At 39.5% G+C, this 23,509-nt stretch overlaps 1 protein-coding gene across 2 annotated transcripts in view; it reads left to right on the top strand.

The window, feature by feature from the left end:
• Positions 1 to 9,403: 9,403 nt before the first annotated feature.
• Positions 9,404 to 23,509, top strand: part of DIAPH3 (diaphanous related formin 3) — a 494,792-nt gene continuing 480,686 nt past the window's right edge. For both annotated transcript variants that reach the window (XM_065533305.1, XM_065533304.1), the window contains exon 1: positions 9,404 to 9,773. In XM_065533305.1, the coding sequence (XP_065389377.1) occupies positions 9,594 to 9,773 (180 nt within the window). In that variant the 5' untranslated portion in view covers positions 9,404 to 9,593. The remainder of the gene's footprint in view (positions 9,774 to 23,509) is intronic.

Raw genomic sequence — 23,509 nt, 5'->3', positions numbered from 1 at the left:
TGCTGAGATTGTAGGCATGAGCCACCGTGTCCAGCCTAAAAGGACGATTTTGAAAAAAGGTTAAGAAACACTGATTCGGCTGGGTGTGCTGGCTCATGTATGTGATCCCAGTACTTTGGGAGGCCGAGGTGGGAGGATCACTTGAGCTCAGGAGTTCCAGACCAGCCTGGGCAACATGGCGAGACCCTTATCTCTAAAACTGAAAGAAAAAAAGGAAGAAACACTGATTTATAACCCATTTCATTTAATAAACTTTTTATTCTTTTTTGCTGACTTCTTTTTTTGTTTCACATGGTACCTCCTGTTGAATAATAAAACAAACAGGTAAAAGCAATGTCAGTTTAAATGTCCCTACAGGGAGGGTCTAGAATCATACCATGTGGATGCTTTTTCTCTCACCTTCTGTAGTGGTCCTGAAGTACTGGTGTGAAAACTTAGAGCTCTGAGCATCCCAGTTTGACTGTCTGGCGGATACAATTTAAACTCCTCATTTTGCAGGTGAGTAAATTGAGGCAGATTTGTCCTGTGTAAGCATTCACTCCTCCAGTTGTTTTATTATTTGGAAGTTGCCCACATAGTGGAACTAAATCGGGCTTTCTGTCTCAAAGCATTCTACACAAAGAGGCACACCATTCCATTAGAAGATGGGGAGAGAAAGAAAAGCCCAAGCAGAGGTCAGGGAGATAATTTTTAGAGAGATGATGAGAGAAATAAGTGAGAAAAGAGTCTCAAGAAGGATACTGTGATCAACAGCAGCAAATAAGGAGGGATCAAAGACTGAGAATGAAGCTCTGGCAGTATAAAATTCTCTGGCGACTTGTGACTGCAGTGTCAGGACAGTGTGCAGGCACAGCTTGATTTCACGAGAAACTGTAAATATTTCAGACATCTCAGCAAAAAGGTAAGGATGCTAACTGTCCTTGTAACTGTTGCAACTAATTACACATTACTCTTTCATGACCCAAATATAAACACCAATACCTTAATCAAAGCAGATTTAGTAAATACTTTTAAGTCTATTTTGTTACAATGGGTTCAAAGAACAAAACAGAAAGCAAATAATGCATACAAATGGACACTCTAAGGAGAGACGTAGATACAGACAAGTTTTATGTACATTTGATCTTAAAGAATGTCCACAACACAGCAATTCACCTGAGGATAAAAAGAAAAGCATATGTGGTGATGAGACAGAGATACAGATGAAAGAAACAGACAATTTGAAAATCTCTATTGGGCACCACAGAATTCTTATTGTTTATTTTACACTTCTATTTAGCTTTGGGTGACATAATTTCTATTTGCTATTGTCAGACAAATTATTTTCCAAGTGACTCAACAAATTATATTTAGGTTTTAGTAGTCATACTTTAAAGGAATTAGACTGTAATCTTACAACAGTCTTAATAATTACCTAATTCCTTTTTTCTACTTATTTAATACTAGGAATACGATCTGGTAGTGAAATCTAACACTTTCAACTGAACCTTAGTTAAGTATCTCACACTAATAGGAATATTTCTGTTCTCCTTTAAACAGCTCTATCATCTACAAACAGGGGCAGATTAATTTTCTAATCAAAACATTCTGGGAAACTATTAAGCATGACATTAAACTGTGTTATACTAATTACATTCCCTATGAAGAATTTCTCTCTGAACTTAGAGCATAAGACCCTGGAGAAAACTTATCAGAGCACAAATTGCTTTAATGTATTTTAAGAAGAATCACATATCCATATAATAATTTTATTAATTTTAATAATTTGGCTTTTTTTGCCATCTCTTCCTGCTATCATTTTGCTTTTCTCATGTACCTGAAATCAACTTGGTTCTCCACAGTAATTCATTATGATGGCAAGATCTTTTTGACCTTGTTAAATAGGTTAAAGAAAAAAAAAAGGATTAAAGCCTGTGTGGGTGTATAATATGGCAAAGGCAAGTACTTGGCTCCATTGTGAACACTTGTCCAAAATTAGCATTTACTTTTTACTAGAATACTACTCTCACTGAAGAAAAAGAAATAACCAAACAAAAGCAATTGTGATACAATAAGGGAAAAAACATCCTTTAGCAGGGCTTGGAAAACATTTTCTGTGAAGGGTTTGATAGCAAATTCTTTAGGCTTTGTAGGCTATGTGATCTCTGTTAAAACTTCTTACCTCTACTATTGTAGAGCAAAGGCAGCTATAGACAATATATAAAGGAATGGGTGTAGCTATATTCCAATAACTTTTTTTTTTTAAACAGAAAATAGCAAATCAAAACCACTTCACACCCACTAGGATAGCTAAATTCAAAAAGTCAGATATTAAAATATTGTTGATGAGGATGTGGTGAAATTAGAACCCTCACGCACTGCTGGTGAGAATGCAAAACGGCCCAATTCCTCAAATACAGGATTACTGTATGACCCAGAAATTCCTCCACTGCATATTGACAAAGATTCTTTCCTTTGACCAAACTTCAGTCAGCCTCCTCTGAGTTCCTTCTGACTAGGCTTGACCTTGAGCCTCCCTCTCTGTCCTTGTAGAATCCATAGTAAGCAAGAATCCTGCTAAGTCAGTGTATCCTCCACCACTGGTATCTGACTGGTTTTTTTTTTTTTTTTTTTTTTAGGCAGAGTCTTGCTCTGTTGCCCAGGCTGGAGTGCAATGGCATGATCTCAGCTCACTGCAACCTCTGCCTCCCAGATTCAAGCGATTCTCCCTGCCTCAGCCTCCTGAGTAGCTGGGATTACAGGCACTTGCCACCACACCCAGCTAATTTTTTGTATTTTTAGTAGAGATGGGGTTTCACTATGTTGGCCAGGCTGGTCTTGAACTCCTGACCTCGGGCAATCTACCCACCTTGGTCTCTCAAAGTGTTGGGATTACAGGCGTGAGCCACCACGCCCGGCCTGACTGTTTTTATCACTCGAGTCTGTCTTCAACAATAATTCTGTTGAGTCGGTTTAGCAGGAATCTCCTTACCCCTGATGTTTCCTCTTGGTAATTTTTCATCCACTGACCCTCCAACCCAGCTGCTTGGCTATAAATCCCCACTTGACCTTCTTGTATTGGAAGTCAAGCCCAATCTTTCTCCTGCCCTGCAAAACCCCATTGCATTGGTCCCTATACTTACCTTGATGGTAGCTTTTTGAATAAAGTCCTCCTTACTTTCTTTACCAAGTGTCATGGATAATTTTTTCCTTAACAGTGTATACCTGAGAGAAGTAAATACTTAGGTCCACACAAAAAGTTGTACATGAGTATTTGTAGCAGCATTATTCAATATAGCCACAAGGCGGAAATGTCCCAAACGTCCATCAACTGATGAGTGGATAAGCCAAATGGAAGTGTTATGTCCATATAATGGAATATTACTCAGCCCCTCAGGGATATCTGGCACTGTCTGGGGAAATTTTTAGTTGTCACAACCATGGGTCTGCTACTGGTATCTATTGGGTAAAGGCTGGGAATACTGCTAAACATCCTGCAATGCACAGGACAGCTCCCACACAAACAATTATCCAGCCCCAAACGTCAATGGTGCTGAGGTTGAGAAGCCTTAGTGTAGACACACATGTTATGTGACTATATCAGTGGTCATTCTTTGTACCTATTTTGCTTCTTTCCCATGTAACCTTATATTGTTAAACAGCAGCAATCTTAAGACACAAAAGCATGTGGAGAGTGTGGAAAGTGCCATGCCACAAATCCTGTAAGGCAAGTGACAGCGTTATATCTTACCACCGAGGGTTTGAAATGGAAGGTGCAAAGTCAGTGCCGTTGGCAAGGTAATTATTCTAATACCTGGTCATTAAGCACAAAAAGCTATAAGATTTGTGTACAGTGAGGTATATTTCTGCTGTAGTCAGATGGTGAAATAATAATGAAAGTTGTGAAATTAAATCAATTAGGCATTGAAGTAGGTAACTGAATGGCTCTTCTTTTAATATACTGACCACTTGGAAAGCATGAATGGTAAAGAACTGAATTTTTAGTCTAACCTGAAACTGGAAGAGCGAAATGTTTTCCTGTCTTTTGACTCTCTGTCTCTGCACTACTTTAAGGGAGAGAAGAAAAAGGGATATGAGAAGAGCGAATAGAAGAAAGTGGAAAGGTAAGGTGGAGAGGAAAGAATATATTTTATTACCCAGAATTAAAAATCAACTTAAAATCATCCTAAAAGGAAATTATTTTACACCTTCTTATATAGACTTAATATCTCATTGTGGGCTCAATGCCAATAAACCAAGAATTTGTGGAGGAACAAAGTTAAGGGACCTACTTCTAAAGTTTCTATTTTTCTGTTAATTTGTGTATTGTGTTAAAAATTTAATATGAAGCATTTCCAACAAACAGAAAATAATAATATAGACACCAATATCCCACCAATGAGATTAAATACATGTTAATATTTTGCTAGATTTACTTCAGATCTTTCCCTATTAATAAATAAAACATTTACAGATATTTTAGCTATAAAGTTTCAGCTTTAGTTCCTTCCCCTTCTTTTTTTCTCTCGAAGTAGGTGAAGTTGTTGTGTATAATTCCTTTGTGTTTTTGCTATGTTACAATGTGCACTTACATCTAACATATTATATATACATATATGCACATATATATACACATAATTTTGTTTATATGCCATTTATATTCTGTGACTTGATTTTTCTGTTTTTGAGATGTATCCATATGTAGGTTTATTTATTTATTTTATAGGTAGTGTAGAATTCCACTGTAACAGCTCTTTCACACTGTAATCTCTTGCTCTTTCCCTGACTACAGAACAGTTAGGTTACCCATTTTTGCTACTATGCAGTATTCAGAAAAAACTGTCGGCTGGGCACAGTGGCTCATGCCTGTAATCCCAGCACTTTGGGAGGCCGAGGTGGGCAGATCACGAGGTCAAGAGATCGAGATCATCCTGGCCAACATGGTGAAACCCTGTCTCTACTAAAAATACAAAAATTAGCTGAGCATGGTAGCGGGCGCCTGTAGTCCCAGCTACTTGGGAGGCTGAGGCAGGAGAATCGCTTGAACCCAGGAGGTGGAGATTGCAGTGAGCTGAGATTGTGCCATTGTACTCCAGCCTGGTGACAGAGTGAGACTCCGTCTCAAAAAAAAAAAAAAAAAAAGAAAAACCTCTCAAACTGTTTTTCTTCTGCTCTTACACATCAACAATCAACACAGAAGACTTCTGTGACCCCAAAATATGTAAGGATTTCTCCCCACCAGCAAGCAAGCAATCAGTTCTGCTGTGGACACCAGTTGAGTGTCTTCCAATTCAGTTCTGATACTACTTATGCAGTGATAGTGTCAGATCCCACAGGTTGAGGGCTCAGTCCTACAAGATTGCGTCCTCCTTCCCATCGGTCACAAGTATGGGCCTCTAGAACTTCTGTTCCCCTGGCTTCAAGCAGGGGTTTCCATTATACCTTCTTTGGGTTGCATTAATTTGCTAGAGAGGCACAAAGAACTCAGGAAACACATTTTCTGGTTTATTATGAAGGAAATTTTAAGGGATATAGATAAACAGCCAGATGACAAGATACCTAGGATGAGATCTGCAAGGGTCCCGAATGAGCTTCTATCCCGGTGGAGTTGGAGTGCACCACCCTCCCACAATGTGGATGAGTTCTTGTTCACCTTCCGGTCAGCCTCCATGTGTTCAGCTCTCTGAACCCTGTTCTTTGGGCCTTTTATGGAGACTTCATTGGTTGTCCATGGTTGAAGTATGGACAATTATGTCAAAATGTGATTGCATAAAAGGGTATGCTCTAAACCCAGCAAGGCCTGTCTGTGCTGTTCAGATTCTTCCTGGTCTTTCTGTGCAGCATTCCTTCCTCCAGAGTGTAGGGCAGGACTCTCTCTGGCCTGAGGGTCTTATGACCCACAATCAGATTAGATTCCTGTCTTGGGCAGGTGAAAGGAGAGCAGAAGGTCCCAGAGAGAGATTCTGTTCCCTGAGGCCTACTTCTGAGGCCTAAAGCACTCTCACATTATAACAAAAGGCTGTAACAAGGGTTACGAGACTTATGAAGTAGGAATCATGGGGGAAAATCTCTATCTATCTATCTATACATACATAGATAATCATAATATGGCAGAAGTGTTCAAGGAGTATCTTTGTAAGTGTACGTTTGGGCTTTTCCAGGGAGACATCTAGACATGGAATTTTAGGGTTATAGGTACACATACCTTCACCTTTACTGGGTATTACCAAGTTGTTGTCCAAAGTGTCCATACCTGTTTTGCAATTCCACTATCTATCTAGGAATTCCCAACTTGGCCAGAACTTGGAGACATGGAACTTTGTAATATTTGCCAATTTAATGAGGGTAAATGACATCTCATTAAAAAAAAATTGATTATGGATAATCAATTCCTTCCCTCAGCTTTCAACAACTTTCTCATATGGTCCGTAAGAATGCGCCATCAAAAGAATGGCATTAATAATTTTCTGGATGTTGACACTGAACAGAAATGATAAAGGAAAGACAAAACAACTCATCTGCTTCTCATTCCTTATTTCTGTTCTCTAGCTTTTTTCTGCCTATAAAGCCAACCTCCTCTGCTTAGCTCATTGGAACACTGATTCTATTTTAGAGAATGAAATTTTGCCTATTCTGAAATTGCAAATAAAAGCCAATTAGATCTTTAAAGTAAATTTTTGTCTTTTTTTTCACTTTCAACTTTTTACCAGCCCTGCATACTAGGCCTGGCACCAGGTAGCATTTCCATGACTATTGACTCAGTGGGGTGTATCATCTTGCTGGGTGATCAAAATGAGGGTCAGTGCATGCTGTTACGAGGTTTATATATGTTGTGGGCACACATGTAAACTGTACTTAAAAAAACATAAAACTTATACAAAGATATTTTCACTAGTACACTGAAGTTCCAGTGCATTTCTATGAGAAAAAATTCAGAGTGCTGTACATAAACTTGAAAATTAATTATCATGGCTCCTGTTTACTTATATTTAGTACTTATATTTAGTACTTATATTTAGTACCTTCTATGTGGCAAGGACATGATAAAGAAAGGAGCAGTCCTTGACATCAGGGCGCTAGTTTGACACTTACAGCTAAGCCTCAATGTTTTTAGAAACTGGCCTGACACTCACAGCTAGGCCATGTTGCTCTGATGAACAGCATCTCACAGAACAGCAGTATCAGACAGGGTCACTCTGTGACCATGATGAAGTTAGACAAAACAAGACCACTTCCATGTTTTTTCTAAGCACAGACAATAACAAGGTCAGTGTGCAAATCACAAAATATCAATGTTAAATACATTCATGGGAAACGATTATAGACTAACCTCAGTTTTGGACTAATCTGCTGCACTAGGCTCCGGCAGATCAGACCTAAGCAGAATGGTCCCTCATGCTTATTGCCACGTAATCCAACTCACCTCTGAAATCGGCCAGTTTTCCAAAACCAGGAAATTCATAGCACCCAATCAGAAGGGGCCAAGTTTATCTGAGCTGGTATGTTAAGAAAGTTCCCCTCTGTTTTAACCCTATAAGGAAAGTAACTTTGAAACAACTCATCTGCTTCTCATTCCTTATTTCTGTTCTCTAGCTTTTTTCTGCCTATAAAGCCAACTTCCTCTGCTTAGCTCACTGAAACACTGATTCTATTTTAGAGAAGGAAGTTTTGCCTATTCTGGAATTGCAAATAAAAGCCAATTAGATCTTTAATTTGTTTTGTCTTTTGAAATCAAACATTCCGTTCTCTCCATGATGTGGATGACTAATGCTTCTTTGTCAGTTACAGCTTTAGGCTTGTCTTTTAGCCTGCCATCCTCCTAGACATGAACCGTCTGCACTTCCTGAAGGCACCTAATCTTAAGCAACCCTTCCCACCTCTTTCCATGGAGTCTTCACCAAATCACCTAATCAAAGCCCAGATCCTTTAAGTGCTTTCTAATACCATTTACCTAAGACATTCCATGGCTCCCCATAATGCATGTTCTCCCTCCCTGAGTAATAATCCCAACTTGTTCAACTACAATATTCCTGTAGGAACATTTACGAAACTCTAAGGGCTTTACATATGCTGTTATTTAGGCCTGAAAATGCCCCTCTTTCATAGGTATTAGTATAATTAGCCCCCTTTTGTAGATGAAGCAGCAACGAAAGTTAAACATCATCTCCAGTACCAAATAGCTAGTAAATGGCAGGAATAAAATCTGTATCTGGGTCTGTCATCAAGACATAAGGAACTACTTGTAGTTCTCCTGACCTTGCTGTTCTCCTGTAAGTTTTCCTAAAGATTATGTGCTCTTTGAGAACAGAGCTGTAGAGTCTGGCACAGTAAAACAAATATTAAAAAAAAAAACCTGTAGCGTGAAGACTTACTGAGAACTAAGGCTCATTTTTTGAACCTCTGTGCCAATCTCCTCAGAGTACCTAGAGTTGCTTCTTTTACCAAAATCAATACTGCATGTTTCTCAGAGTCTTGGCCTACACCACCTCCATATAATCAGAAGACAGATATCTTAAAGGAATAGTCCCAGGAAAAGCTCATTTTTAAAGGGGCTATATTGATGTGTTGAGAAAACAGTATTGGCCTTGTAGCTTGACCTGGGGTTTACACAACAAACTCTTCTGCATGGTTTCCCTTCAAGGCCCTTTGTTATGTGACCTTAAAGTTTCTTCACCTCTATGCTCTCTTGGCCTTGCTCCTGCCTGGAATGGAATGCCTTTTTTAAATGAATGCCCCACCACTGTTTCCTGCCTAGTGAAAACCTATGCAGCCTTCCTTTTACCTTTCCGGATCCACTCCTTCAGATTTAATAACTCCCCTTTTTGCTCTCAAGGAACTTCTAAAACAACTGCTATAGACATTTACATTCCTTGGTTAATTGTGTTACGGTTTGCGAACCAGATGAGACTGTGAGCTCCTGAAGGGCTCAGCTTAGCCTAGCTCTGTCTGATTTTGGGTGGACCCCTCTGCCACCTCAGAGCGAGCACTTAGGCAGGAAATATGTCCAGAAGGCTTCCTTTTGGAGCGTCGTGGGCCCCGTCGTTTTGTCCTGCCTAGTACCCCTTCCAGCACCGTACCCAGTCCCATAACTACTTTTTCCAGCCCCAGACGTGCAAGGAGAGGGCTAGCAGATGGTTTTATATTCCAGCGCTGCTCAAATGGTGGCGCAGGGCCTGTCTCGCCCGCCTTCCAGTTCTGCTGGAACCCTATTTCCAAATCCAAAGAAATCCAGCCCGATGACTTCCTCCACGGTCCCCGGCCTTTCTCCAAATCTGACGCCACTCTACGCCCTTAAGGTGAGCGGCCTGAACCGCCAGAAGGGTTGAGTGGCGGCATTGACAGGCAGCATGGCCAATCATGTTTCGCGACGCCCGGAAGGGGCGGTACCTCAGCGTGTCACTGATCCGGCGGCGCGGGATTGGCCAGTCCGGGCCAACACGGGTGGCGGGAGTTTTCGGATGTGTTGGCTGCGGCCCCGACTTCAGCGGTTGGGCTAGGCTGTGCTGACTGGGTGACGGACCCCGGGAGACAAACCCGTTGCAGATCCCTCAGCTCCCCACTTGCAGCTTGCTGAGTGGCCACCTTCTTTCCGGTCCCCAGAGCTGCGGGGAAAGATGGAACGGCACCGGCCGCGGCTGCACCACTCTACCCAAGGCTCAGCCTCTGGGACTCCCTACCCTTCCTCAGCCTCACTCCGCGGCTGCCGGGAAAGCAAGATGCTGGGCAGGAAGGGCCCCCAACGCCCTCCGCCACCCGGTGGCCCCGAGGAGCCTGGGGAGAAGCGCCCCAAATTTGTAAGTATCGCCTGGAGCTAGGGTGGGGCCGCTCCCGTCCCGCCGTAGGGCTGACTGCCGAGGGTGGGCCCACAAGAACTTGGGGAGCAAATTTTATTCTAGAGATCCCGAGGTGCCAATCATCATAGATTGACAACGACCGGGTCTAGTTGTAGCTGGATCCTGTGACAAATGCCCAGATCTTTGTGTTGCCCCCAAATTTCTTAGGGCTGATGTGAAAAGCAGTTCAAATGTCTATATGCATTGACGTCATCTAGGTGGATAATGCATTTTTTAAGTCGAACTTCTCCCTTCTTCCCTAGTGTAAGAAGGTATAAGATATATCAAAGTGAACTTTTAGGTGACAGCATTTTTTTTTCTGCTTATTATTTTAATCTAATACGAACTTTTAATTACATATAAGAAATTTTAAGGTGAATATAATTTTCCAAGTTGAAACAGCTCGTTTTAAAACTTGGCGGGTGATGTGGTCACTACTAAAGAATGTTTTGCTTAGCTTGGAAAGAATTCTAAATATTTGAAACTTGCTATTCTGGTTTGCTTGTCTTTAACACTTAAGGAAAGTGTCATGATTAGCACCTTGTCTTTTCGTTGGTGTCAACTAGTGAAAGTATAGGCAGTGATGATTATTTTGGGGGGTGTGTGTGTAAATAAATCACATAGAGGATTGATAGATTTGGGATGAGTCCAACAGAATTGAAATTTCACATTTACCACTCCACCATTTTCCTAGGAATCTGGAAAAACTACGTGTGTGTGTGTGTGTGATAGTACAGTATTTGTCTTATGTGGGCAAGTAAAAATTGTGAGAAATTTAATTCATGATTCGCAAATTAAGGGAATAATGGTTTGTGAACCAGTTGCTAACTATAACATTTAGTTAAAAATAATAGTTGAATAAGACTGAGAACCCATATTCTGATACATGAGATATAACAGAATACTGAAAATGAGGAACAGTGTAGATTAGTTATGCCAAATTAAGTATCAAAATGGTCATAGGAATAGTGACATTTTGCAGAAGGATCAAATACGGACTTGATCATTATCCTGACAGATCTGAAGAATGAATAGGACAGAGTTAACTTCCCAATGAAAGATTTTTGCCTCATGTGAGAAGAATCCTCTAAGGCAATGACTTTTCTTCCTTTTATAGTCTACTCTCTGGGTTAATAATCATATTTTATTTTGTTTTAACTTCTGTGGTCCAGAATACAAGGTGTTATTTTCTGTGACTCATTCCCAGCAAGGAGGTCATGAAAACAGGATCTAAATTAATATTTATGTTAAGTTTCATTGAAGGATTTGATCATTTGGTTTCTAGTCTCTGTGCTGTTTTTCATTCTTATGTATGTCACATTGACCATCTCAGCATGCCATTTGTTAAAAGGGTTCTCATAAAGATGAAATGACATCTAAAAGATAGCACTCTTAAGCTGTAAAGGTAAAAAACACATCTAAAACACGGTGTTTTGGGGCAGGAGTCTGATTTGAATCATGACTTCCAATTAATTTAGAAGTAATTTGGACTCTTCTTTGAAGCTAATTTAGATTCTTGCTTATATGGTAACTTCTTTAGTTATATCTTCCAGTTCATTAATTTTGTTGTCAGCTATGTCTAATCTGCTGCTTTTCTGAATATTTGATTTTAGCAATTATTTTTTATTTTAATAAGTTCCATTTGCTTATTTTTCAAATCTGCCTGGGCATTCTTGATAGTCCTTTGTTTCTTATTCATTTATTTCTTTAGACATTTCCTACTTGGTTGTTCTTATTCTTTATTTGACAGTTCTGCTATTTGCAATCTGGGCAATCTACATTGACTCAAATTCATGATGCCTTGCTCTCTTTCGTGTGCTTGTTTATCTTTGTAAGATCATTGCTTTATCTTCACCTATAAGATTCCGGGGATGCTTTTCTTTGGAGAGAGTTTGAGTTTGTCTACCAGGAGCCTGGGCATGCTACTGATTTTGGACCACCTTCCTGTTGAACTGGAAATCTTAAGATGGACAGAAGTTCCAGGCACAGCTCTACTCTGTTCCTGTCCTAAAGCTCAGTATCCCAGTCTCAAGGCTGCTTCCTGAGCAGCTCTTCCCAATTTGCCTACCTTTCACTGCTCTGGATTGCATACCAGGAACTCTTGTTTTTTGGATGGAGAGGGATCTTTGAGACCATCAAAGGTCCCAGCAATGCCTCAGAAAGTAATTGTACTTGCAGGTGTCAAGTCAGTCACTGTTCTTGCAGATCTCATGTCAGTTCTTGGCTTTTTCTTGATTGGACGAAGTGACATTATCCTAAATCTTTTCAGGTCACCCAGTCATTATCCGAGCCTGGGACAGCTACTTTTGATTGGAACAAGTAATATAGGTTGGTGATGTGATGGATAGGAATAATTTAGGTGGCTAGTGTTTTGCACACTTCTGCAAAGCAGCAAGCAAGTAGTGGAATGGAGTGGTAAACTGGTCACTCCCTTCTGTCTTAGTGTAAGAAAGCAGGAGCTCTGGTACTTGCTGAAATCTTGTTTTACTTTGAGTCCTGATAAAGTAGGCAAACAAATTCTTGTTTTCTACTAAATGTATAGTTGCAGGCTTCACGTAACTTGCGAGTTGGGTAAAAGAGTTTGTAGCATAGATATCTGTTCCCATAAATAAGTATAAATAGTAGAAATTAGTCTATTGTAATTGTATGATACTTTGGCTGTGCCATGAATCAATTGACTTTGGGCTGCTTGTGAATTAACCAACATGGTCTCATTTGAATATCTTAAGCCGTGAGCATTGAGATGGTAGGGATAGCTACTGGGGCATAGAAGAGAGATGGAGGAGGCTGAGAGGACAGGGCAAGTATCTGGGTGGAGACTTTGTGAAAGCAGATAAAATTCCGTAGGAATTAAACTTGGAACCTGCCCTAGGCCACCCTCTTAATACATGGACCCGAGGCCTATATCCTTTGTAGAACAGAACAGTTGTCCTACAGATTGTGGAAAGCCTTTCAGTAATACCTGTTTCTCATTGCTCTTAGCAACACACAGGTAGTGGTGGCAGAGCAAGACATGTGGCTTTTAGGAGAAGTGTCCATCTCCAGGATGTAGGTCAGTCCATTCAAAGGGAGCCTGTAAATTGGTGGTCCAAGTTGATGAAGGAATTGGTTTTAATTAGGAGAGTCCTCTAAAAGTTCTTACAGACTTCAGTTTAAATCATCTAATCGTTTCCATCGAATAGATTGGTAATTATTGATTGATTATGTCATTGTAGTACTTTCAGTTTTGGTTTTGAGATTTTTCTTTTTCCTTTCCTTTTTTTTTTTTGAGACGGAGTCTGGCTCTGTCGCCTAGGCTGGAGTGCAGTGGAGCGATCTCGGCTCACTGCAAGCTCCGCCTACCGGGTTCACGCCATTCTCCTGCCTCAGCCTCTCGAGTAGCCTCCCGAGTAGCTGGAACTACAGGCGCCCCCTACCACGCCCGGCTAATTTTTTTTTTTTTGTATTTTAGTAGAGACGGGGTTTCAGCGTGTTAGCCAGGATGGTCTTCATCTCCTGACTTCGTGATCCGCCGGCCTTGGCCTCCCAAAGTGCTGGGATTACAGGTGTGAGCCACCGCGCCCGGCAGGTTTTGAGATTTTTCATCTTGTCCTTTAATTTCTGTATATTTACCAGTTAACTTTTCTGAGTGAGCCAAGCACTGTTCTAGGTATGTTATAATTATCAACTCCTTTAATTCTTAGAAGAATCTTATGAGGTAGGTAGTGTTATTAACCTGGTTTGCCATAGGAGTAAACCAAGGTATACAGAGATTAAGCTGCCTAAAATCACAGCTGCCAGTTCATGAGGCTGAGATTTGAACCTAGGCATGCTGGCTTCAGAGTATACATTCCTTTTTTTTTTTTGAGATGGAGTCTCGCCCAGACAGGAGTGCAGTGGCACAATCTTGGCTCATTGCAACCTCCACCTCCTGGGTTCAAGCGATTCTCCTGCCTCAGCCTTCTAGTAACTAGGATTACAGGCATGCGTCACCATGCCTGGCTAATTTTGTATTTTTAGTAGAGAAGGGGCTTCACCATGTTGGCCAGGCTAGTTTTGAACTCCCGACCTCAAGTGATCCACCTGCTTCGGCCTCCCAAAGTGCTGGGATTACGGGCGTGAGCCACTGCCCCTGGCTTCATCACTGTCCTGAATTCTCTCCAGTAGCTGTTGGGAACTTTACCGCTTCTTTTCTCATCCAGGAACCATTAGCAATAATTAGTGATGCCTTTAATGAATATATAATATGAGTATAGAATTGATTTTCTGATTATAGGCAGGCTGCGAGGTGAGAAGATTTACAAGGTTGGAGAATTTTTGTTGATTGTACAGGTAGTAGGAATTTGAGTAGAGATGAAATCCCAGTAAGCTTGATGAGATTAGTGCATGTTTGCCAATTACTTTGGGTTATTTGGAAGCAGGTGTAGTAGGCTGAACAATGATCTTCCAAAAGATAGACACTCCTTAATCCCTGGAACCCGTGAATGTTACCTTATACGGCAAAACATGACTTTACAGGTTTTTTTTTTTTTTTTTTTTTTTTTTAAAAAAAAAGGGGCCAGGCAGGAGCAACAATTAAACCCAATGTATGACTGTGCTGTGGTGTAACTTCTGACAGCAGGATGTCTGAAAGAGATACCGCTCTTTCTCTTCCAGCCCCTGAGAGACAGGGTATCTCATAGCTTCCAGCCTCCTGCCAGAAGGATGAGGAACCATCCTTCAGTGCTTGCCTGCCTGAGTTTGGGCTGCCACTCTTTGGAACTCCCTGCTCAGCTTCCCAGCCAGCCCAGATTGTGGAATGTGGCTGCTTCTACCCCGTTGGCTGGGGCAACCACAGGTGATTCAAGCAACCTCCACCTGGGCCTGTTGAACTCCACCAGGAGGCAGCCCCAAAGTTCCACACATCTGGACATCTGGGGCCTTGGACAGTGATAGGGTCAGCACATGGAGATTGAATCTATGTCTGAGGTGGATACACATTAACTTAGCTCACAAGCTTAATAAATAAACTGTAACCCAACTCATTAATGTATACCAGCCAGTGTGTGGCAGCCAAATCCTTCAAGGCATGCAGGCCCCAGAACAAAGGGGATTAACAAAGAGCAGATGAAAACAATTCTAGCCAGTAAGCTAAAGGAGAAATCTGGGGAATTCTGAGAAAGATGTCTTTGCTCTGTAAAAAGGGACTAACAAAAATTTTGCATCCAGTATTGGCTGAGTGGCTGTCATTGGACCACAGCCTCTCACATGACAAAATTATAAAAAGCAACTATTAAAACACTGGAGAGTGATCAAAAGACATGGCTATTGGAGTCAATACTTGGAAGAACGGACTAGCACTGGATAAGTTTGTCATTTTTTGCAGCTTTTTGCATAGGGGAAGCCCCTAATCAGGTTCATGATGGGTGGTTAAAACTAGAATATAAGCCCACAGTTGTACTGGCATAAGAAACCAGAGGGCAGAGTTCTGGTGACCATATAGCTGATAAATGAGGAGGAAGTCCTAGAAAGGAGAAGGAGCCACAAATGGGTAGCCCCAGATTCTGTGTGTAGACTCCTCAAATTTCTGAACCCCATATGTATGGGACAGACTCCAAGCAGCACAGGTAGGGCTAACATATCTGAACTAAGATTTCAGGTCCCATCCAGCAGATGGGACAGTATGTGCAGTTTGAGAGTTAAGCCAAGTTAACTGCCTGCTAAAACAAACACAAAAAGCAATACTTCTCAGAAGAATAGAAGGAATTCAGAGTCCCGACACCATACATTCACAATGTTCAGGATACAGTGCAAAGGTACTTGACATTAGGAAAAAACAGGAAAATGTGACCCACACAAACAAGAAAAAGGAATCAGTGGAGACCAACCTCAAGATAACTCAGTTGTAAACATTAATAGACAAGGATTTTAAAGCAGTGGTATAACCATATTTAAGAATATAAATGAAATATGCTCACAATGAATGAAAAGATAGGAAACCTCAGCAGAGAAACAGAAACTTTAAAAAGACCACAGTGGAAATTCTAGCATTGAAAAATACAACATCTAAAAGAAAAAGGCTAACAAGAAGCAATAGCCCATTTTTTTGCCTTTGGCCATAGTCAGGATGTGATGCTTATTTTGCCATAGTCTTCTTCTGGTCATGAGGATAGTCAGCTGAGGACAAGGCCCATGTGCTGTGCTACATATGGAAGAGCAAGAATATAGGAAGGGACTGGGTACGGTGGCACATGCCTGTAATCCCAGCACTTTGGGAGGCCAAGGCAGGTGGATCACTTGAGGCCAGGAATTCGATGCCAGCCTGGCCAACATAGTGAAACCCCATCTCTACTAGAAATACCAAAATTAGTCAGGCGTGGTGGTGGGCACCTGTAATCCCACCTACTCGGGAGGCTGAGGCAGGAGAATTGCTTGAATCTGAGAGGCAAAGGTTGCAGTAAGACGAGATTGCGCCACTGCCCTCCAGCCTGGGTGACAGAGTGAGACTCCTCTGTCTCAAAACAAAACAAAACAAAACAACACAAAAAAATATATATATATATGAAGGATTTGGGTCTCTGAGCCACTATAGATTAGATTAACCTAGGAACTTACCTGCCAGCAGACATCTTGTACTGGTAGAAAAAGAAAATGCACTTATTCAAGCAACTTCTGTTTGGAGCTTATGATACTAAGAAAGAAAGCATTGTTAGGGCTCAGAAAGTTATACCCCAAAATATGCCACTCTGGACTTCAAATTGAGAGAACCTGGGGAGCCGGAAATGCAAGAAAGGGTCTTCTCTGAAGTTCCCCTATCTACCTAAAGGTTGTATCCTCCAGAAGATACTCAACTGTTGTGAATCCCTTTCTCAGACATCTCAACTCAAATAGTTGCATCCTGAAGGAAGACTAGAGTTGACACCACACCAAGCCCAGACAAACTTTGTCTCAGACTGTTGTCTCTTCTTTGGGCCCATTCATCCCCCCTAAAGATTATTTACTCATCCTGTAGATTGCCTTACATCCCCCACTTCCTTCTTCCCTATGAAGAAAGTATTTAAGCTTTAGCCATCTGGCCCTTCTTTGAGTTTCATACTTTGTTTGACTCCACACTTGCCACACTGGCACATAATACCTCTGTATGCCTTTTCTCCTGTTTTCTTTTTTAAAGGACTTTACACAGATGATTAAGGATTTTAAAATGAGGAGATTATTCTGGATTATCACAGTGGCCCCTAAATGCAAACACATGTATTGTTATTTGACCACAGAAGAGGAGAAGGTGTTGTGATTGCAGGGGCAGAGATTGGTAATGCAGCCATCTGAAGCTGGAAGAGTCAAGGAATGCTACTCCCCTAGAACTTCTAGAAGGAGAGCAGCCCACCTTCATTTTGGTGCAGTAAAACTGATTTGGGACTTCTGGGTTCTAGAACTGAGAGAATGAATTTCTGTTGTTTTAAGCTGCCAATTTGTGGTAATGTGTTAACACCTGCCATAGGAAATGAAGCTAGGTATAGTTACAAGGAGGACCATCAGATTCATTTAAATCTCTCCTTTCACTTTATTTCAGAGGGTTTGTAATTTGGGAGGGCAGAAGATAACCAAATTACAAAAGAAAAATAAACTGTAACTGGAATAACAACCAAAACCTCCATTCATGTTTTGTCTACTCTATGATATTTATGGTTTCTGTAAAGCTGGGAAAAGATAGAGGTGATTTCTGAATGCTCTTTTTGGTTTTTTGAACTTGTTCCTTCATTGAATTCTCAGCTTAAGTGATGCTCTCAGTTGTCCTAGGGTTAAACTGTCAAGAATTTAGATACTGTTTTTAGTTGAAAGCTTTAGGCACCTAAATTTTATTCATGTCAGAATTCTACCTAACATACACCAGACATTGTAACCTTCAGAAGGAGGTAAAATCATTTTATTCAGGCTGCTCCTCTAAGAAATTGCTCTCAATTATACCAGCCTTTCTTTCCTTTCTATCCTTCTTAACAAAACAGAAAAACCCAGTTTTTTTTTTTTTTTAAAATAAATGATTTATCAAAAGAAGCCATATATGTTAAGTGGCTTTTTGGGGGATATATTTAGTTGCTGAAAGTAGATAACATATGGTGTTTAATACTCCTGGACCACTCTGGGTCTTTTCTTTGAGGGTAAAAAGGGGTAGAGGTAGGGATAGGGATGATTGTCTCAGATTTAGAGCAAGGCTTAATTGCTTTTTTCAAAGACTCATGTCTTTAATTATGAAGCAAGCAAACTGACATACATTTATTACATGGTGAAATCTTGCATCTCATCTAGTCTATCTTGTAGCAATTGCTTCTGAACAGATGTTACCTGAAACACCTTTGTGCAGTTGGTGGAATGCTAAAATTTGTCATGCTTTTATTATTGTTGTCTTGAATTAACTCTACTTTATGATATAACTTTATTGCTGTGTCCTAGAATCTTTATATATTTATTGCCTTATAAATTGGATTTAAAATTGGCTTTTTATATAGAATGTAAATTAACATGTGTATAACTTGTTTATGCTTGCAGAATAATACAGGAAAAAACTGCTACGTATTACACTAATGTCATTGTCTTTAACTCAGCACATAGTATCCTCTAAACTAGGAATCAAATGAATGCTAAAGAATATGCTTATCCTTACACTCTTGCTTGTTTATCTCAGAAACTAATTTGACTTTTAGATCTATAAAATATAGATTAAGCATAACCTTTTACTTCATGGGATATTAAGGATCAAAGCATGGGCTTTCTTTGAACAGGATCTACAAAGGTAACTTTTCTCTCAGTAGCAGCAGGATGGCATTGAAATACCTTACCATTGGGAGTAATTTTTCTCAAATAGCAAATTGAATAGTCTTTATTAACTTAGGGGAAAATTTAGGAGTTTAAATAAGCTTTGGTCCTGAAACATTCATGTTACTAGTTACTTAGTGAAAAGTATTTGGAAATGCTTACCATAGATTTTATTCTTCAAAAGACCCACTGCTATCTTTTCTTACAGTTTTTTTGTAGAAGAAGCATTATGAGTAACATTTATGAGCAGTGACTTGAACCACTCTCAGGGGTTGAATCCCAGCAATATCACTTATTAGCTGTGTGAACTGAGCAATTACTTAACCTTTCTCTGTGCCTCCCCTTTCTCATGTGTAACATGGGGTTGTCATGAAGATTAAAAGTTATGTTTTGGGCCTGGAATAGTACCTGGCTCATTGTAACCTCTATGTAAATATTTACCATTTACAGGATTGTTGTTTTTGTTATCATTAGTAGTAACAGTAATCATAGTACAATTTTTGCCTATACCTTAGGGCATTAGGAATACATTGGATATTTGAATAGCTTTCTAATGCTGGAAAACTTAATTGAACCAGGCTTTTTCCTCTTGGTGTGGTGGAGGCAGAGGCATTCTGTTCTTAGTTCTTATCCTGGCGTACCAGGTAACATTTGGATTGATGCAGGGTTCTGATCTGATGGCTGAATGGTCAGAGCAAGTTTCTGAAGCTTTCTTAGGGGCCTGTTCTTTATTTCTAAAATGGGGGTAATATGATGATGAAACTTGGGGTACAAATGTAACTTACAAAAAAACCTATAAAGGAAACAACTTCAAACTTAGGAAAAAAAATTCTTGTGATACTCCAATATGGACTTGAATGATAATAAAAATAATGTTACTAATATATGTACAGATAAAAAACTAAGTATAACTCTTTATGCCTATCACTTTTTACAGCTATAAAACTAAAACAGATTTACATCTATAATCCAAAACAAAACTATAAAACCCATAAAATTCAAATTAACGGCAACATTAATTTAATGCGATTGATGATGTTTTGCTGAAATTAAGTCATCATTATTGGATTTAATAGTGGAAAAATATGTGTATATTTTGCTGTTTTTCTTTCTATCAATTTGATTCTTGGGTGGAAATGGAATCCCAGATGCTGAGGAAGATATGTGTAGACTGAGGAGTTCACAGATAGCCTTACACTGTTAGTAGGGGCCTGTCATCAGACACCATTATCTTTTTCATAGTTCTTGGCTTGAGGCTGTAGATGAAGTTGTGAACTGTTATACACCTGTTTTTAAAAAGAAAATAGCCATATATAAACATTTTTTAGTAAATGTTATGAAACTGTTGAAGCAGCAGAAAAAAATCAAAACTCTTATACTACCCACTTCTATATTCATTTTTCTCTTGAAATCTAATTTTCCATACCTGTGGGTGCATAGTTCCCAGAATAGGGTGATTTTGGAATTATAAATAGGCTTTTGGAACTGAATTCTTCCTAAGTGGAAGAGCTTGTGAAAATCTGTTGTGTCATGATGTTGCTTGGCCCTCATTGGGTACCATATTGGTAGTAAATACAAAAGTATTTACAAAAGTAAAACCAAAAGTTCCTGACAGAACATGGTTATAGAGTGGGTCACTCACAATGTCCAGAATATGCTTACTTTAGTTCTAATGTTTAAGATGATCTTGAAAAAACGTAAGGCTTAAGTAGAATTTATGGAAGGCATCTGTAGACCAGTTTGGGGTACCCAGAGATGACTTGAGTCAAGAAATTAGATGTGTACCTGAACCAGGCAAATGTTTTTCACCTTAGTCCTTTGTTTAGTGATGAGATAAAAGTGATTAGTAAGTATTTATCAGTAGTGAAGGATGTATACAATGTGTTTCAAAACAGTTTGCTTCTAATAGTTTTTTTGGGTAAACAAGAAACTTGCAATCTTTAAAAAATATATTTTATATATGTGTCATACAAAAGAGGTGTAAAACATTGTATACTCACCAATAAGCTTAAAAAAATGAAATATCATAAATTCCATTGAAATGTTCATTTTCTCCCTTCCTATCTTTATCTCCTTTTAATCTTTACTCTTCATTTCCTGGGTTTATAGGGCTTTTTTTTTTTTTTAATTCAATTTTGATTTTTTTAAATTCAATTTTGATTTTTTAGGGTTCCAGTTTATATATATATACACACACACACATATAAATGCACATATATACATATACACATACATACACATATATGTGTGTATATATATGTTGCTAATATATGTACAGATATAAAACTAAGTATAACTCTTTATGCCTATCACTTTTTACAGCTATAAAACTAAAACAGATTTACATCTACAATCCAAATATATATATAGATAGCTAGATAGCTAGGTAGGTATATGTATCTTTCCCTAAAAGTAAATCTGTGAATGGAATTAATACTCCGTAGCTTTCTGATCTCTCCATCTTTGAGGATCATGGCAGATCTTAAATATTGGAAAGGAAGGGGGAGACTATCATTTAATGTATCAAATGTGAGTTCATTCTGCGTGCTGAGGGATTTGGGATATAACCAAGCAGCTGTGGTCTTAAGTATGCACCCTTTTGAGTTGAAGATGACTGAATACCTGTTCAGAGTACTGTAGTTCTCTCAAAGGAGTTATGGTGTAGAATTTCTTGAAGCCCTTAGTAAAAGCCCTTAGTGGATTAATTGTGATATCCATAATGCTGCATTTATTTGGTTAATTTTATTATGAAGTATCTTCCCAAGATATGGAGAATTTATCCCGTAATTGCTGCATTTTTTCTGAGGTTGGCTGTTTATTTGGGTGTCATAAAATGAAACTTTGTAACATTCAGTTTTTAAATAAAAGATTTGCAAATTGGTGACATTAGTTATGGACTTTACTATAGAATTAAACTGTTTTTGTTTATTAAAACGTTTGATTGAATTCATTGCATAATGACAATTACAATTCTTTTTTAATGAAAAAATTGACAGCCTGGGAAATGAACATGAAAAATGGAGTGCATATAATCTGCATTGAGAAATTCAATGTGACGATTTCACTTCTTTATAAAAGGTGACGGTCTCCAATTAAAACCATGTTCTAACTCCACTCGGTCTCTTTTGAGAGTATAATTTTGCTCTTATTGTTATGTTATATTGAACCTGCTTGTAGTTACTTTATGCATGTGTTTGTAAGCTTTTGGAAGTCACTTTCTCTGTGGTGCCTGGTATAGACTTGTGCTTACAGTAGGAATCTGAATGTTTGGCTAATTGAAAATCGAAACAAAGTACTCTTGTAACTTTATATTTCCTGGTTCATTAACCCATTCATGATGAATTTGTTTAAATGTTATTAATATGCCCTAATTATTCATTTCTTTTTATAAAAGATCCTAGTGGTGGTGGGCAAGGGTATGTAAAGACTACCAGAAACATATGTGGGTTATTGAAGAACTTGGGCCTGGCATTGTGGCTCTGAAGTCCCACCCTTAAACTGTGATAAAAAGACTTGAGAGAGACTCAGACATGGCTATATATCCTTGGGCAAATTATCAATCTTTGTGCCTCTGTTTTCCCTTCTGTAAAATGGAAGTAATTAGTCTCTATGCTTATAGATTGTTGTGAAGATTAGTTGAGTTAACACATGTTAACTCAACATGTTAGCTTAGGCACAGCACAATTAATATGTGGCAGCTATTATTAATAGGGAAGATCTCATCATTGTAGTGTTAAATTCTCAGTTGTTGACAACATTTTAACCTCTTCTTCTTGTTTCCTACTTCCTTTCTCCTCATAGCATTTTTTTTTTTTTTCCTGGGGGACACTGGCATTGTGTCCAGGGACTCAGCCATTCATTTCGGTGGGACACACACCGAAGGTTTGTTTGGTGCCTGGATATATTCCCTTCCTTTCTGTTTCATGTAGACCTACAGTCTCTTGACATTGCCTCTCTTTCTCTGTCTGCCTCCTGCTGTCAACATTTGCTCCACACTAAACCCACACTCCACAAAAGTAACCATGGAGCTCCCTTTGAACTGGGATGCCTTCAAATTCCTCGCTTCCTCACACCTCACATAAGGTAGAATATCAATAAATAATAGAACCTTTGGCCTCCTTGTTCAGTTGCCTCAGATCTCCAAACCTGGAGCAACCTGGCAGGCTTCTGTGGCTGAACTGGGTTCCTGCATCCTGGTGGAAACCACGCCCAGCTTTGTGAACTGATGCCCTTAGACATTGGGTATCTATGTGTCCTCAGTGCTGCTAGATAACAATCATCATCACAATAACTGCATTTGTTCAGCTCGTACAATGGGCTGGGCAGTGTTTCAATCTCTTATCCCTCACACAGTGCTTTGAAATGGGCACTCTCCCTACTGTTACTTTGCACATGATGGGGTTGACACAGAGAGAGGTTAACTGGGAATGGGGTATGATGGGTCCTGGCTTTTAACTCGCTCTTTGGTCATCTCCTTTTCCATTTCTCACAGCATTTATGCTAAACCTTTATCACTGTCTTTACCTTATCTATGGGCCTGATTCTTTTTTGTCCCAAATAGTTTTTTTCAATTGAAAAAGCGGCCGGGCATGGTGGTTCATGTCTATAATCCCAGCACTTTGTGAGGCTGAAGTATGTGGATTGCTTGAGTCCAGGAGTTCAAGACCACCCTGGGCAACATGGTGAAACCCCGTCTGTACAAAAAAAATACAAAAAAATTAGCCTGGCATGGTGGTGCATTTCTGTAGTCCCAGCTGCTTGGGAGTCTGAGGTGGGAGGATTGCTTGAACCCGGAAAGCTGTGGTTGCAGTGAGCCATGATTGTGTCACTGCACTCCAGTCTGGGAAACAGAGCGGGATCCTGTCTTAAAAAATAAATAAACTGAAAAACAACGTCTGTACTTCTTAAAAAGTCCAACAATGTAGGAG

The sequence above is a fragment of the Macaca fascicularis genome, chromosome 17 (assembly GCF_037993035.2).
Source record: "Macaca fascicularis isolate 582-1 chromosome 17, T2T-MFA8v1.1".
Lineage (NCBI taxonomy): Eukaryota > Metazoa > Chordata > Mammalia > Primates > Cercopithecidae > Macaca > Macaca fascicularis.
This window is presented reverse-complemented; position numbering and strand designations above follow the sequence as displayed.